This window comes from Saccopteryx leptura, chromosome 7 (genome assembly GCF_036850995.1).
Source record: "Saccopteryx leptura isolate mSacLep1 chromosome 7, mSacLep1_pri_phased_curated, whole genome shotgun sequence".
NCBI classification, from domain to species: domain Eukaryota; kingdom Metazoa; phylum Chordata; class Mammalia; order Chiroptera; family Emballonuridae; genus Saccopteryx; species Saccopteryx leptura.
This window is the reverse complement of record NC_089509.1, coordinates 58,793,368-58,809,867: the sequence shown is the minus strand read 5'-3', so window position 1 is coordinate 58,809,867 and position 16,500 is coordinate 58,793,368. Positions and strand designations below refer to the sequence as shown.

The 16,500-nt window shown below is 39.1% G+C and overlaps 1 protein-coding gene across 12 annotated transcripts in view; it reads right to left on the bottom strand.

Moving 5' to 3' along the window:
• Positions 1–16,500, bottom strand: part of RAPGEF4 (Rap guanine nucleotide exchange factor 4) — a 319,360-nt gene that overhangs the window by 197,100 nt on the left and 105,760 nt on the right. Inside the window, exon 1 of one of the 12 annotated variants that reach the window (XM_066345722.1) lies at positions 8,313–8,423. The exons of the other annotated variants lie outside the window; for them this stretch is intronic. Coding sequence (XP_066201819.1) covers positions 8,313–8,330 — 18 coding nt within the window. The 5' untranslated portion in view covers positions 8,331–8,423. Of the gene's footprint in view, positions 1–8,312; positions 8,424–16,500 lie in introns of those variants that run through there. 12 annotated transcript variants of the gene reach the window in all.

Genomic DNA, 16,500 nt, shown 5'->3' with positions numbered 1-16,500 from the left:
TTTTTTTATTTTTTTCACCCATGGTTGTTTTTACCTATGCAAGATGAAATGCTTATTTTAGTGAGGAATATGAGTGTAGTGATTTAGCAAGTTGCATACAAGAAGCATAAAATCCTATTCCTATAAAAATTTGGGAGAATCAAACAAATCACTATTAGCCTTGTAACCTATCAACACACAGCAGCTAAAGGGGAAGAAAAAGGATGTATTTAATTCAGGTGTTGTAGATTCCTTTCTTTAAGGTCCATTCAAAATTTCCTCCATCCCCACAAATACTTGGGAAACGAACCTTCATTTTCATATGAAGGTTTGTAATCTCTTGAAAATGTTGCTGTCTTAGCAGCATTTCAGTACTTTTAACTCTGATATCCAATGATTATTCAAATAACATTAGGATTTTTTTTCACACTTTAAACAACATAATTTTTTAACAGCTGTTAAGCAACAGAATTTGGAGGGTAATAAAGTATAACAAGTTTTATCTCTATTTTTATGTATTTTTCTTAAGAGAAAAGATTTTTTTCAGAATTGTAAATATGTAGACTGCATTTTTAATTTTGCTTTTGAAAATTAACAAAGTATAACATGCGTTTCTATAGAGGCACAAAATACAAGCTTGCCATTTTTAGTGGCTTCACAATACTCAATTTTCTAGTTCCTTGATATTTGCATTGTTTCAAGGTTTCATTATAAAAATAAAATCTTTCTTGTCAGGGATACAAAATACTCTCATTCCAGGCCGTTGACCAGATTTTTTTTAAAAATCAATGTCAAACTTTCAGCTTCTCAACTTTTTTCAAAATTGCATCCAGAAGAAAGAACACTCAGGAGGGCAGTTTGAAGACAGTCAGCACGTCAGCTCTTCTATATTGTACCCCTGGGTTAAACTGTAAACATTTAGTATGTTACTTTCTATTCTATAGAACTTGATTATACTAAACTACTCCACAAACAGCCAGAGTAATTATTTAAAAAAAATTTAAGTCTGGGTTTGTCACTCAGCTGCTTAAAACCCAGCATAACTTCCCGTTACTCTTAGGATGAAAGCCAAAATCTTTATCATGGCCTTCATGGGCTCAGTTTTCTTTCACTCAGATGATAAGCTAACCTTCCCAGAACTGACTGGGTGGGATTCACTACCATCAGTCAATCAAGTATTGAACCCCTGCTGCTTACTGGCCGCTCAGCTCAAGTACGATATTCGAGCACTAGTGTGGGATGCTGAGAGAATTCCAAAAGCAAAAACACAGGTCTTTCCTTTGGTTTGAACGTAACACACATGACAAGATTGCACTGCTTTACAAACCAGCTTATGAACTATGACAAAATCAATAAGAAGCAAGCCAGCCTCAATAATGCAAAGTGAAGATAAAATCAAAGAATAAGAATAAGACAAAATTTATCATTTGATGAATGTTAAATGAAACTGACTTATGTTAGAGGAAAAAAAAGGAAAATACTCAAGAAAGAGCAGAAACTCTAAAACAAGTATTGCTCAAGTTTGGTCCAATTGTTATGCTTTCAAGGTCTATTTTTCACATTAGTTTAATTCATCTTAGACTTATATTTCTTAAAGTCAACTATCTTATAATTATGACTGAGTTTCTTTAATAAATAACTCTTATACATTTATTATAGTACTGTACATTACTTTTCTTCAAAAGTTCTTTTATCTTAATCACTAAAAGAACCACATGAAAAACTTCACCAGTTTTTAAGTAAGATGGCCCTAGGAGCCCAATATCACAGAACCCTGAAGATATGGGGTTTTTCATAACTGTAGAGCTAGCTTGCAATTAACCAAAAGCAACACAGTACTTTCATACAACTTATACATAAACTTATATATAACAGAATGTAAACACTCAAAGACATATGAAGTATCCAACTGAGTAATGGGATCTTGAAACTGGTCTAATGCATAAAGAACTGACACCTTATGGTCCCATTAGTCCCACAGTATTTCTCATAATTCTTGCCATTAAATCTTCCTCTTTGAAGAAATCTTAAAGATCTAGAACCAAACTGCCTATGTTCAAATCATAGATATGCGCTTGTATGACCTTGGGTAAGGTACTCAAACACTGTAGTGTGTGTATATGTGTGTGTTTAAGTCATCTGTAAAATGTGCTAAGAGAGTTCTGCTTCTGGTCATAAAAATAACTCATATCAGACCAACTTTCTTACAGATAACAATTATAAGTTCTGAATAAAATATTAAAGGAAAAAAACTAACTACCTGAAGAAACAGGAGAGTGACCAAGAACAGGCAGAAACTAATGGAGAGCTGGCACATGGAAGAATGGCTTTTGATAAATTACCCATTTATACAGTGTCTCATCTAAGGGCAGGCCCATCAGTCAGTTCAACAATGTAGCTAGACCTCAGATAGAAACCTTTTGTCTTACTAGTTCAGGAATCAGAGGATAGGGTTCAGGGAGATAACAACAACTAGAAAACGAGGGTGGAAACCCCAAAAAGAAGATTGCAACAGAGGGGAAGCCCCAAATTCAGTATATAAAATCTGATCAAGTCCTAGATTCCAATATTATATATGTATGGAATAGACTCCAAGCAGCCCAGCTAAGGCAAAAATAACTAAAGAAATTTCTGCTGCTGTCTGTCACAGGGAAGACAAACTGAGTTCTGCCAAGTTAACTGCCTACTAAAGGAGAAAATCAATACTCTTCAAAGGTATTTGACAGGATTCAGAATCTCTGTAACATATGACTGACAATGTCTGAGATTCATTCCAAAATTACTAGATATACAAAGAAATAGAAAATTGTAACCCATTCTCAAAAGAAAAAGTAATCCACAGAGAACAACCCTGAGATGATACAGATACTGGAATTAGCAGACAAGGATTTTAAAGGAGTTACGATAACTGTGCTAAAAGATAAAAAAGAATCTGAGCAGAGAAGAAATTATTTTTTAAAAAGAACCAACTTGAAAATTTAAAACTAAAAAATGAAAATACAATATATGAGAATAATTCACTGGATGAACCTAACAGAGTTGGGGTGGGGGGTTGAGTGAACTTCGAGAGAGGACAATGTAAACTATCCAATGTGAATTAAGAGAGAAAATGAAAACTAAAAGTGACCAAAGCTGAAATGGCTAGATTCATATCATATGAACTAGATTTCAAGGCAAAGAATATTACCAGACATAAAGAGTGGTATTTACAATGTTAAAAGAGCCAATTTATCTTATAAATAAATAAACAAACAAACAAATAAATGCACATGTGCCTAATATTAGAACATTTTGAAGCAAAAATGGACAGAATTGTTGAATAAATAGACAAATCCACAATCATGGAGAATTTAAGTCTGTTCTCTCAATAATTGAAAGGACAACCGGACAAAAATAATAATAAAGACAAGAAGACCTGGACATCATTACCAAATACATTGACCTAATTAGTTAACATGTAGAGAACACCGCCCCAGTAACTGCAGAATACTTACTCTTTTCAAGTATACAGGTACATTTACCAAGATTGACAATCTGGTGTGCTATAAACAAGTCTCAATTAATTTAAAAAGACTGAAATCCTACCAAATGTTTTCTGATCAGAGTTCAATTAAGCTAAAAATAATAACAACAAGAGCCCTAAAAAACCACAAATATATGAAAATCAACAACACACTTCTAAAGAACTTATGGGCTAAAAAATAAATCACAAGGAAAACATAAAAATATTGTAAAGTAAATAAAATAAAAACAACATATCAATGTTTGTATGACATACTTAAAGCAGTGCTTAGAGGGAAATTAATAGCTTTCAATGTTTAGAGAAGAAAAGAATAAAGGTATAGAAGCAATGACCAAAGTTTCTACCTAAAACGTTAGAAAAAGAACAAATTAAATCCAAAGTAGGTAGAGAAAATGAAATGTTAATTTTTAAAAAGAACAGAAATCAATGAAATAGAAAACAGGAAAACAACAGCCAATATTAAGAAAACCAAATGTTGGTTATTCGAAAGATCAACAAAATTGATAAATTCCTAGCTAGACTGATAAAAAAGAATTTAAAGGGAATACACATTACCAGTATCAGGAATGAAATATAAGATATCTCTAGAGATCCTAATGCATTGGAATGTAAATATACTGGACAAATTTCTTGAAAAATAGAACTTACCCAAACTGACAAAAGATGAAATTAAAGATCTTAATAGCTCAATATCAGTTAAAATCATTGAATATATTACCAAAATACTTCCCATAAAGAAAACCCCAGCACAAATGGTTTCATGGTTCATTCTATCACACATTTAAGAAAAAAACAATATTAATCCTATACAAACTTTTCCAGAAAATGGAGCAGGATGAAACACTCTCCAACTCACTTTATGAAGCCAACATAACCCTGACACCAAAATCTGACAAAGATACTATGAGAAAAGAATATTACAGCTCAATATCTATGAATACAGACACAAAAATATTCAACAAGTATTATAAAATAAAATCTAATATATAAAGAGGAGAATCATTCTTTAAATATTATGACCAAGTAGAGTTTATCTCAGGACTGTTCTGTAGTTTTCACATTTAAAAAATCAATCATTATAATTTAAAAGAAAAACCATGTAAAATTTTAACACATTCAGAAAAAGCATCTGACAACATTCAATGAACTCTCAGCAAATTAAATATAGAAGATTTCATCAATCTTCAGTTAAAATCATACTTAATGGTGACATATGGAATATTTTTTCCTAAGATGGGTAACAAGGAAAGCATGCCCACTCTCACCACTTCTGTTCCCCTTGGGCTAAAGGTCCAAGGTATAAAGATTAGGAAGAAATAAGACTCACATTATTTGAAGAGCACATGACTGTTTATATAGAAAAATCATAAAGAATCTAAAATGAAATAATAATAGTACCTACCTCATATAGTTGTTACAAGAATCAAATGACTTTAAATTTGAAATGTATTTAGAACTCTGCCTGACACACAGTAAGCATTAGATAATTAAAAAAAATACATCTAAAAATAAAATCTGAAAAGGTTATATATTAGTTTATTGACAATAAGTATAGATTTATTAGTCAGAATAGCTAATAAAGAGCTTTAAGAATAAGATTATCTTCATTCTGGGGCACAAGTTATGAAAGAGTTCAGGGCAGGGGACACTAGGGTACCAAGAGAATGGCCAGTTCTCACTGACATTCCTTAAACAGAACAATGAAGTATATGGGTAGAGCGTGTTAGCGTGCCACTGTGTACAGAGGTACTGCTTTATATATATGATCTACGATGTTTATACAGTTATACAAACAAATCTAGTTGTTTTTAATGAGCACATACCTTGTTATGATCTCATGGCAGAATAGCCCTGAAAGACATTTAAGTTTTTTAAAAAAGCCACTGGCATAACTGTATCTACAGTACAATATAATTTTTAAGACAAAAAAGATATGCATATATGATAATTGCTTTGATATGTGCTAGAAAATGTCTGGAAATATATGGATAGAAGTGTTAACAATGAATAGCTCTAGATAGTGGTAGTGGAAAAAACTTCCTTTTTTCTTAATATTTTTTGCATGTAGTTTGAATTTTTGATATTTATTAACATTTTTACATTGTAATTTAAAAAATAAAATAAAGAAAAATCTCTTACTAATACAAAACGTACATCAACATTTAAAAGTCACAATGTTCAGAGTCTTTTTCTAAGTTAAATATGATGAATTCTTCCTTTGTGTTCTTTGAACAAAGGTAGGGTTTTATTTTAGATGTCAAGAGCATATTGCAGATGTTTTTGCCTGGAAGCTCATTCACAGCACCCCTACCTCCCCCTACCCCTAATGAGGAGGAGGATTACAAGCCCAGGTCAGGTCCAGTTTATCATCAGATGCAGCTCTTCAGAACCCAGAGCACTGACAAGGCAAAGGGCTGGATGCCCCTGCCAGCCTATATGCTTCACTGTAATTCATGCCTGACTGCACCTTCATCCTGGTTTCCTCACCTCCCATCCTTGGATGCATGCAGACCACAGACAGGGTTATGAACCAGAGATAATTCATTACTACTAGAGGCACAGAATCTTAATCAGAATGATCTTTGAAGATGTCTAATTCAAACAACCACTTTCCAGGCAGAGAAATGAAGTCCGGAGAAGTAACTTGTCCAAGGTTACAGGGTTACTAAGTGACCACAGCAAGTCTCTGGAGCCTCAGGATAGCATTCTTCCCATCACAACAAAGAGAGAGTCTAAAAGGGCATGCCCTATTGATGCTGGACCAGGGCTGTGCCTTCATGAACAAAGTGAGTACATTAGGATGCAGGCTCAACCAGGCAAGGCAGGGAGCAATCTTCCTGCCTTTATCACAGAGCCCCAAATTGGAGTGCAAACATGGAAACCGACTCTGTTATTCATTTACTTTCATTACTAGTGTTCCATAAGACGCATATACACTTTCTCTACAAATAATCCATTAGTACGAAACAGAGAATGTTTCTTATTTGAGATATGCCTTCTGGCTACATCATTCAGAGATGCTTTTAGTATATGACTAACACTAATGAAAGGCTCTTGGTAGAATGTTTTCCACATTTTGGTTATAGGCAATAGTAAATATTTAAATTAATGCAACGTGTCCCATTATGTTCCATCATACCTTTATAGGGAGAATATGAATCAGTTTATAAAGTTTAGGAAGTAAAGCAATGATTAGGCTCTGCAGTTATTTAAAATCAATAAATTAGAGACTGATTCAATCAAGTTTTCCCGAAAACTTGTCCAGAACCAGAAAGAAATCCTTCATTCCTCTTTGCTAAAACAGAGAAAATCCCAAAGAATAGTCAAAATGCACTTCCAAAGATTATGAGCTAAGATCCTTACATAAAATCTATTAATAAATAATATGCAAATAAAAAATTATTCTTACCTATTTATCAATATAAGTTCTCTAAAACCTTTTCCTCTCGATGGTTACTTATTAACACTGGTGAAGGATATACTCAGAATAACGAAGTCACTGCCTTTACTCAACACCACATTTTCCCACTAAAAACAGACAAGCCTTCCAACAAATTATTATAACTTCTTCAAGGGCATTAGAAATATGATCTCATTACATATGCCCTCAAGTCTGCAGAAATAAATGCTGGGCTTAAACAGAGGCACACCTACATTCATTTTAAGAAGCTGAAAGAGGACACATAAGTGGCAGACCCTGGCCGGACATGAATGTTACATTTGTCACATGTCTCCCTCCCAGACACTTCATTACTAATGAGTTTCCAACACTGAAGCTTTTTAAAACTTTGATCATTTGTGAAAACTCAGTAGGATGATTAAGACCTTGCAGCTGAACAAACAGACTAGGTGGAGAGACATCCCCTTAGCATCTGCCACGGAAAGTATCAAGTGCCCTGACTCCACCCATGTCTCCCTAAAGTGGTGCTGTTCAAAATATGCAAACAACAGTCATAATTTGAACAAACGAATGAATTAGGTTAGCCTCTACAGGCAATTACTTAATTACTCAAGGTAATTAAGAATGCTAAATCAGACAAATTATTATTTTAAGTGGCAAGTGAGCTTTAACTAAACTTGATTTCTATACTAAAAATGAAACTATTAACTCAACAAAAAGATTCAATGTGAATTAAAAGGCAAAGTGTCAAGAAGAAGAAAAAAATGTCACTCTGACTTGTGATTCACAAGGTTAGGAGCAGGTATCACTGCATTCTCATTGGCTCAGAGAGAAGTCCGTCTGTATGTGAATTCAGAATTGATAGAATGTATTTGGGGTGCCCCTTAAGTATGAGCACATTTTAAATGGTAAAGACACCAAGGAAAAATAGAGTCGATCCACCCAAGGTAACTTCTTTCCAACTAGCATCTCACTCTTTCCCAACCACTAAGAAATGGAATCCAGCAGGCTGTAGCCCACCCAAGGATTCAGAGTCCTTCTGTAGGGGGTGGTGGGACAGAGTGATCCACCGCAGAACCTCCACAGCAGCGTGATGGCCAATCACCCACGAAATACATCAGTATGACGGACCAACCCAAAAGGTCCCAATGAATAACCATGGAAATAAAGGTGCTCGTGGGAGGATAAAAATCTCTCGAGTTGTCTTGAGATGGACAAGGCTAAAATACAGTTCTATTAAAATAAACCACATGTAAGTATTTAGTCCTACAGAATAATATAATCTTCAAAATAATTACAGTCTATTTTTAAGTCTTCCCTTTCTACTGTTTTGTCCCAGTCATTTTAATGAGACTCTAATTAGAACCCAGCCACCAGCACTGGCAAGCAGGAAAGCCCTCAGAGAACCACCTGCTTTCTTCTCCACATGGAGCACCTCTCCTGGTGTAGCCGTCTGGATCTTCCCTCTTTCACCTTCAGTCCAGAGTTTCACAGGAATACACACGATGTGTCCTGTGCCCTCCACTCGTGGCTTTCTGGTCTGGCAGAATGAGCCGGGGCAGGTCAAGGAGGAAGCTAAGAGCAGAGCTGGGTGGTGGCAGCATGGAGCAGGGAGGGGCCAGGAGACAGGCCGGAGAAGCCATTCTAAGTCACTACCTCTGGCATCTGGGCTGGTCACCCTGCCACGCAAGACCATTTTCATACTGTTTCCCTAAATAGTCTATCTTCAGAGTGACCTGAGGGATACAATTAAAATACTAATGACAGTGGTAAGAAGTTTGTGTCAAGCCTGTGTTCCAAGAGCAGAGAGAACTTGCGAGCACTGTATTTTCCTGTCTGTCCTTATTCCTTCCTTCACCTTGGAGACGCAACCATGCCACTGCCAATTCTGTAACTACAGAGGGAAGAATGACTGTGTGTAAGACTCAAGAGACCTGAAGCAAGCAGGGCGGCCCTAATTCTTCTATTTGCTCCTGACACTTGCCAGAATGAGATTCATCCATTCATCAAATAAGCTTTGGGCACTTTCAAAGTGCCTCTGGCCTGTCCTATGCTCAGGGCATATAAATAGACACAAGTCTGTCCTCAAGTTGCTCACATTCCAGAGATAAGAGAGTCATGCAAACAAGCAATTACAAAAAAAAGTGTGGGAAACTCAGAGTGGAATGGAAGCACCTGAGGGGAGCCCAGAGCACATGAGCAGGGGGAAGGGCAGAGGAGAGTAGAGAGAGCCGCCGTGAGTGAGCATCAGTCCCGTTAGAACGTGTCCACTTCCTTGACCCACCGGAAGGGAAGCTGTGCAGCATGTGAAAAGAGTTTTGTTTCCCTCATTAGAGCAGAAATCCCAAGAGTGCCGGACCCTGTTCTCAGTGTCTAACACAGGGCTTGGTGCACCATGAGGGCTCAAAAAATATTATTGAATAAATTGAATGACCTAAGAATTCAGATCTGCCCCGGGGATATTTGTTTGGATAGAATCTTAGAGAGTGAGAATCTAGAGGCCATCTAAAAATCCAACCCTCTAGAATTGGCCATAAACTTCTAAAATGTCTGCACAGAATAGCAGAGCAAATGTGCTGGGCCCATAAAATATTTTCAGGTGAATGGATAGATAAAATGTGGTATCCCAATCAATGGAATATTATTTGATAATAAATTTTTAAAAATACTGACTGACATATACTACACCTGCATGAATTAAAAAAAAAAAAAATGTGGCCCTGGCCGAGTCAGCTCAGTGGACAGAGAATGGCCCAGTATATGGATGTCCTGGGTTCGATCCCAGGTCAGGGCACACATGAGAAGTGACTGTTGCTTTTCTCCACCTCCCTCTCCCCCTCCTCTCTTTCCTCCCCTCTCACAGCCAGTGGCTTGACTGGTTTGAGTGTCAGCCCCAGATGGAGGCCGCCAGGTGGATCCCGGTCAGGGCCCATGCGGGAGTCTGTCTATCTCCCTCCTCTCACTTAAAAAAAATGCTCAGGGAAAGAAACCATACACAGAGACCATACGCCATATGACTGCATTGATAAGAAACGTTTAGAAAAGGCAAATTTATAGACATAAAGTGGATCAGTTGTCGCCTGGGGCGGGGGTGGGGGTGGAATGGGTTTAACCGTACACAGGCACGAGGGATCTTACAGGAAGAACACATCTGTTCTCAAACGACTATAGGAAAGTTGCACTACCTCATAAAGATATTCACTGAATCATATACTTGAAATGGGTAAATTTTATAATATATATAAAATATACCTCAATAAAGATGTTTTAAAAGTTTGTGAAGGGTGTCAAATGTTATAGTTCTTCATGCTGCTATAGGGGGGCTGCTATGCTGTTGGGGAAAAAAAACAAAGACAGGAACTCAAAACTGAAAATAGCCCCCTTCCCACTTTCTCCTAATTCCCAACCTCAGGGCTTTCCACCCTCCTTTCTAAAAAGCTGCTTGCAGACAGAAAGCAGCTTAGTGGTGGCCGGCACTGGAGGAGAGGAGGTGGGTAGTGACTGCCCGTGGCTGTGTGGTTTCCTTACAGGATGATGAAGAAATTCTATACTGCTCACAAAAATTAGGGGATATTTCAAAGTGAATATGAAGCGATAAAAAAAGAAGCATTTGATTTTTTTTAATTAAACAAGAATGTCAGAAAAGCAAATGACAAGTCAAAGAAAGTTGTTCAATTATGCAAATGAGATGCAAAAGCAACTTTTATTTCATTGGTGAAAATGCACTGAACAAAAGGCTGAAAGTACTGGAGTATCTGCATGTTCCCTGGTCCCCTAATTTTTGTGAGCAGTAGATAGTGGTAATGGTTGTAAACATGAATATACTGAATATCACTGAATTATACACTTAAAGTGGTTAAATGGTAAATTTCATGTTATATGTATTTTACCACAATTTTTAAATCTACTTTTTTTAAAGGCCATCTTGAGGAATAGTTTCCTATTTCTCTTTCATTCATTCCCTGGTAGCCACAGAGGGACTAGCTGTTGTCCCCAGCCATGTCAGGATGTCACTCAGGTGAACACATAGCTCTAAGGAATTTGTTTTGTCTAAGCAATTCATTTGTTGCACTCTATCACCATCTCCCTGGTTGGCAAACATCAGGCATCAATTTTAAAAAATTGGGGCTTGGTTTGCATCTTAATTCTGCCCACTTGAAATGGGTTGGCATCATTCACAACAACACCTGCGGGACATCCCCTGAGCTGTCAGGCTAGCTCACTGAGTGTTGCTGCGTGGCTCCCTGGCTCACCGACAGTGTAGGCGGTGATGGCTTCTCCTGTCATGTATCTAGCATATTAGGAAACACTTGCTGCTCAGTTGGAAATAGGTGGATAAAGCTCAGGGACTCCCTGCTTCCATATAACCCAGAGTAGCTCCAGCCTGGCCTGGAATCACCTCCACAAACCCCTGCTGCAAATGCCCGGGGCTGCTATGATCCACGATGAGTCCTGGAGCACCAGTACTTCTTTTTGCCAATATACTTGCATTCGTATTCCTACCAGGCCACCTGTAAGGTTGGTTAAAATAGTCTTTCCTTCTTCCAATAAGAAGACAAATTGCTGAAACATGTAGTAATTGCCCAAGAATGTCAATTCATTTAGGGCTAGAACCAGCTCAGAACATGCTTAGTGTTCATGTATGTGATTGCTGTTTCACAAAGTAGTATCAGCTATACAATATTTTCTGCCTCAAAGATGACATTAAACTAATACTTTCTTTTCAGAATCTGCATAATACATGATTGATATATTTGTGTGTGTGTGTGTGTGTGTGTGACAGAGACAGAGAGAGAAACAGAGAGAGGGACAGACAGGGACAGACAGGAATGGAGAGAGATAAGAAGCATCACTTCTTCATTGTGACTCTTTAGTTATTCATTGATTGCTTTCTCATCTATGCCTTGACCAGGGGACTATAGCAGAGCAAGTGACCCCTTGCTCAAGCCAGCGACCTTGGGTTCAAGCCAGCAACCTTGGGCTTCAAGCCAGCAACCTTTGGGCTTGAGCCAGCAACCATGGGGTTATGTCTATGGTCCCACGCTCAGGCCACTGACTCTGCACTCAAGCAGGCGACCTCGGGTTTTGAACCTGGGTCTTCTGTGTCCCAGTCCTATGCTCTATGCATTTCTCCACTGCCTAGTCAGGAAAAAATATGTTTGATATTGAATAGACTAAAAAAAAAAAAGCCTTTAGGTTTCCATTTGTGAAATAAAATCTGGAGAGCAAGTACCAAATGCCAAATGTCTATAAAGAACTCCTTAGAGGAAATACTTCTTTTCTGCCAGCCCCAAATCCCAGGGATACACTGTCGCTGAATTTTTTAATTGTGTTTTTTAGATGCTGGGTAATTTTCTGACCATTAAAGACAATCATATCCAAGCCTAACAGTAAAAGTAATTGGGTCTCATGCTTGCGAGCACACAGCTGACTCACTGTGAGGTGCAGGAGGGGAAGCAGGCAAACAAGAAGAGGTGAGAAGCCCAGGAGGCGCTCGCTCACCGTGAAGAGCAGAGCCGCCTTCACAGCAGAAAAGCCCATGACGGAAGTGTGTTCTCACTGCCGGAGCGCCTCGCTCCCCAGGGCCTATCCTCCTGCGTGGCACCTACAACCACCATCAACAGGCACTACAGGGCTAACCCTGGCCTCTGCCCAAGGTCTCATAGGCGTGGCTTAGAAGGTTGAGATGAGGTTTCCGAGAGAGAACAGGGTGAGACCACAGCCATTCTGCACTTGGGAGACTGAGCCCATGCCAAGTCTCCCAGGAGCTGGGCTCAGGGCATACAGAGTTACCCAGAGGGGCATACTGACTAACCATAAAATACAGCCTGGCTTAGGGGATGTGCAAGGAAGAGCTTTTGCCTTACATATTACATATATGTAAATTAATTACATTCAACCTCAGGGACTAAGTTTCTACATGTAAAGCAAATAACATAAATGCTACGCTGACCCTGCTTTAAGAGGATTTACAAATTTAATGACAAAAATACTAGTACTTGTCAGAGATAAACTGGCCAACCACCTTTTGTCAGAATAAGACCTACTTCTACAAACATTTCATGTGTAGGCCCTGGCTGGTGGTGCAGTGGATAGAGCGCTGTCCTATAGCGCTGAGGTTGCCAGTTTGATCCTGGTGTCACTGGTTCAATTCTGAGAGCACTGGCTTGATCCTGAGGGTACCAGCTCGACCCCCACATGTTGCTGATTCAAGCCCAGTCAGTGAACACATGAGAAGCAATTAATGGCACAACTAAGTGGAACAATGAGTTGATGCTTCTCTCTCTCTCTCTCTCTCTCCCTTGTTTCCCTTCTCTCAAAGATAAAATAAAAATAAACATTTCATGTGTACAGCTTTTGAGATTGAGTTGACATCACAGAGAAGGCCTTCACAGACTGGCCTTTACAGGTAAGAGATGTTAGTGTAGAAGTCTTAGGTAAGCTAATTTTCTGAGCATCAGTGTTCTCATCTATAAAATGGGGATTCAGCTCCACAATCTCAGTCAAACACATAAAATGCCTGCAATGAATTATATGAATATTCACAGTAAGTGGGATAAAGACTATAAATATCTCACATCTCTAAGAATAGAGTCTGTATTTTTACTTAGCTCAACCGGGTAAGCTCTCATTCTTTTCCTTTACTCTTCTTATCTAATTATTTTTTAACATTCTTTGTTTACTGGCAATGCCTCTTATATCTGTTACCTTTCTCCAGTCTACATTTTCCCTATGCAAAGCCTCATCATGGCATATCTAGACTACTATAATAGCTTCCCAGGTAATGTACCACCTCCAACCTCTCCCTCAAACTACCCTTCCTTCTACAGCCAGATCATTTTCACTAATAATCACTGTGATTATTAACTAAAGCTCCAAAGACTCACCAGTGTCAGCAGGACCAAGTCGATTCCTTGACTTAGATTCCTACCCACTTTCTCATGCTCTAAATCCTGCTTCACCCAAACTTGACTCCCTTTAATTCTACCACCTCCGCATCCTCTCTCCTCTAATGCCCTGCCCTCTGTAGCAGACTGTTTTCTAAACTGGCCACAGCACTATCTCCCATCCCACATGGTCTTCCTATGATGTGACTTTAATTTGTTAAAGGTTGAGCCTATGTTCCCTCCTCTTAGATCTGGGTATACTCATGACGAGACCAAAGTGGCAATGGATGATTTACAAGGTAGGTCATACAATTGAAGGAGCTTCTGTCTGGTGCTCTTGGGACACTAGCTCTTGTTACCAAGCCTCTAGGCTGGGAGGAAGCCAAGAAGCCACATGGAAAGGCCACATGCAGGTGTTCTGGTCACTAGCTCCGGCTGGCCCCAACTGCCAGCCAGCTTGAACTGCCAGCCATGACAGTCGTGCGCCTTCAGTTGATTGCAGCCCCTAGCTAGCCTCTGAGCAACCCCCAAATGATCTCAAGGAGAGAAGAGACATGCTGTCTTTCCCCTACCCCCACCCCCACCCTGTCATGCTTTATCCAAATGACTGATTTGTGAGCAAAGTAAAAGAGTTGGTTGTTTTAAGTGTCTAATTTTAGAATAGTTTGTTACGTATTAATAGCTAGACTAGATCCAAATCCCTCCACTTCTTTTAGGTCTTTCTCAAACCCCAGCTGCCTTAAAAAGCCCAGTGTAGACCTGACCTTTTTCAGAACATTTTGCTTACCTAAAAGTGGTTTCCTTTTCTCTCTCCCTTGCTTGAAGCTTGACTAGCACTTGAGAGAAAAAAAAACATGCCTGTATCTTCTTGGTAACCATTTTTTTTTTTCATATCTTAGAATATCTTACACATAACAGATAGTCAACATATACTTGCTACTTTTCTAGCCTCTGGAGTAAGGTACACACAGTAGGTACTAAATAAATGACATACACAATGACAGATGTTTAACAGAAAAGAAGGTATGATAGGAAAAGAAGAACAATAAAAGTAATTCTTTAATAGATGATTAGGTACTTGTAGGAAAATTAAACTTTCCAAGTCTCTAAAATGTCTTTAGGGTAAATAAAGTAGATGCTTTTTTTGTTTTGTTTTGTTTTGTTTTGTTTTCATTTTTCTGAAGCTGGAAACAGGGAGAGACAGTCAGACAGACTCCCGCATGCGCCCAACCAGGATCCACCCGGCATGCCCACCAGGGGCGACGCTCTGCCCACCAGGGGGCAATGCTCTGCCCATCCTGGGCGTCACCATGTTGCGACCAGAGCTACTCTAGCGCCTGGGGCAGAGGCCACAGAGCCATCCCCAGCGCCCGGGCCATCTTTGCTCCAATGGAGCCTTGGCTGCAGGAGGGGAAGAGAGAGAAAGCGTGGCGGAGGGGTGGAGAAGCAAATGGGCGCTTCTCCTGTGTGCCCTGGCCGGGAATCAAACCCGGGTCCTTCGCACGCTAGGCCGACGCTCTACCGCTGAGCCAACCGGCCAGGGCCCATAGATGCTTTTTTAATTAACAGTTTATGTTCAGAAATGTGTGTGTGTGTGTGTGTGTGTGTGTGTGTGTGTGTGTTGAGCCAGCATGTGGATATGGATGCCTGCTTTGGGAATTGTTCCCCATTATTAACTGAATCCTAAATGGGCATTCTGGGAAGTGGTAACAACTATCCACATTCTATGGTCTTGTAATTACTAAAGTGTAATTAGAACATGGAAGGTTTAGGACTAGGCAGAGTGCTTCCTGCCAAACACCATCTCTATTAGGACTTCTTGAAATGGGGATCATGAACCCTACAGGGTTGGCATTGTGTGAGTTTCATGAAGTTCATGCCCAAAATTATATACAAAATTTTGTGTATATGTGCATTTTTTTTCCAAGGAAAAGATCTATGACTTTTTCAGATTCTCAAAATAGTTCTGGAAACACAGTTAATCCAGGGTTTTGCCTTATCACATGTGCTTTTAATCCCCATTCAGAGATTCTGCTGAAGGGGCAGCTCGGGCCAGCAATGGGGACTTACTGAGGCTGGTCTGACTCTGCCACTGTCTCACATGGTGGCTTTGGGGAAATCCTTCTAAGATTTCTGGATGTGCTTCTGGACCCCTCAACTGTAAAAGCAGAGGATGAGCTAGAGCTGCCAGGACATTTCCAGACAGCTTTCCTGAGAAGGGTCCTGAAGAGGAAGGAGAAGGCCACCTCACTTGGTGTTTCTCCATTGGATTTTTTATTCTAAAAGAGAATTATAATACTAATACTGCTTAAAATCTGTATCTCAGTATTTACAACTATTTCTATAACAGATACTGAGTGCTACAGTGTGACAGTGGACTTTCCACTCAGTCCTTTACTGAGTACTCCACCCCAAAACTGCAGTTATTTTTAGGAGGTAAAGGAAAAAGTAAAAATATCTAAAACTAAGAGAATGGCACAGAAGACCAAAGAAGTCATTTATAATTAAGTGGGTGGAATAGGGGTTGTGAAGGCAATCAAGTAGACACATAGTACTCCACTGAAAACCAGGTGGATTTGGCTGATATGTTTAGTCAGGTAGCTGTCCACTGTTCCTTTGCCTCCAGAATTGCATGCTCATTTAAGAGAACAGCTTCCCTCTCTAGAGGAAAACTTTCTTTAAAGACCTGTGAGTAGCTATACTCCAGTTCA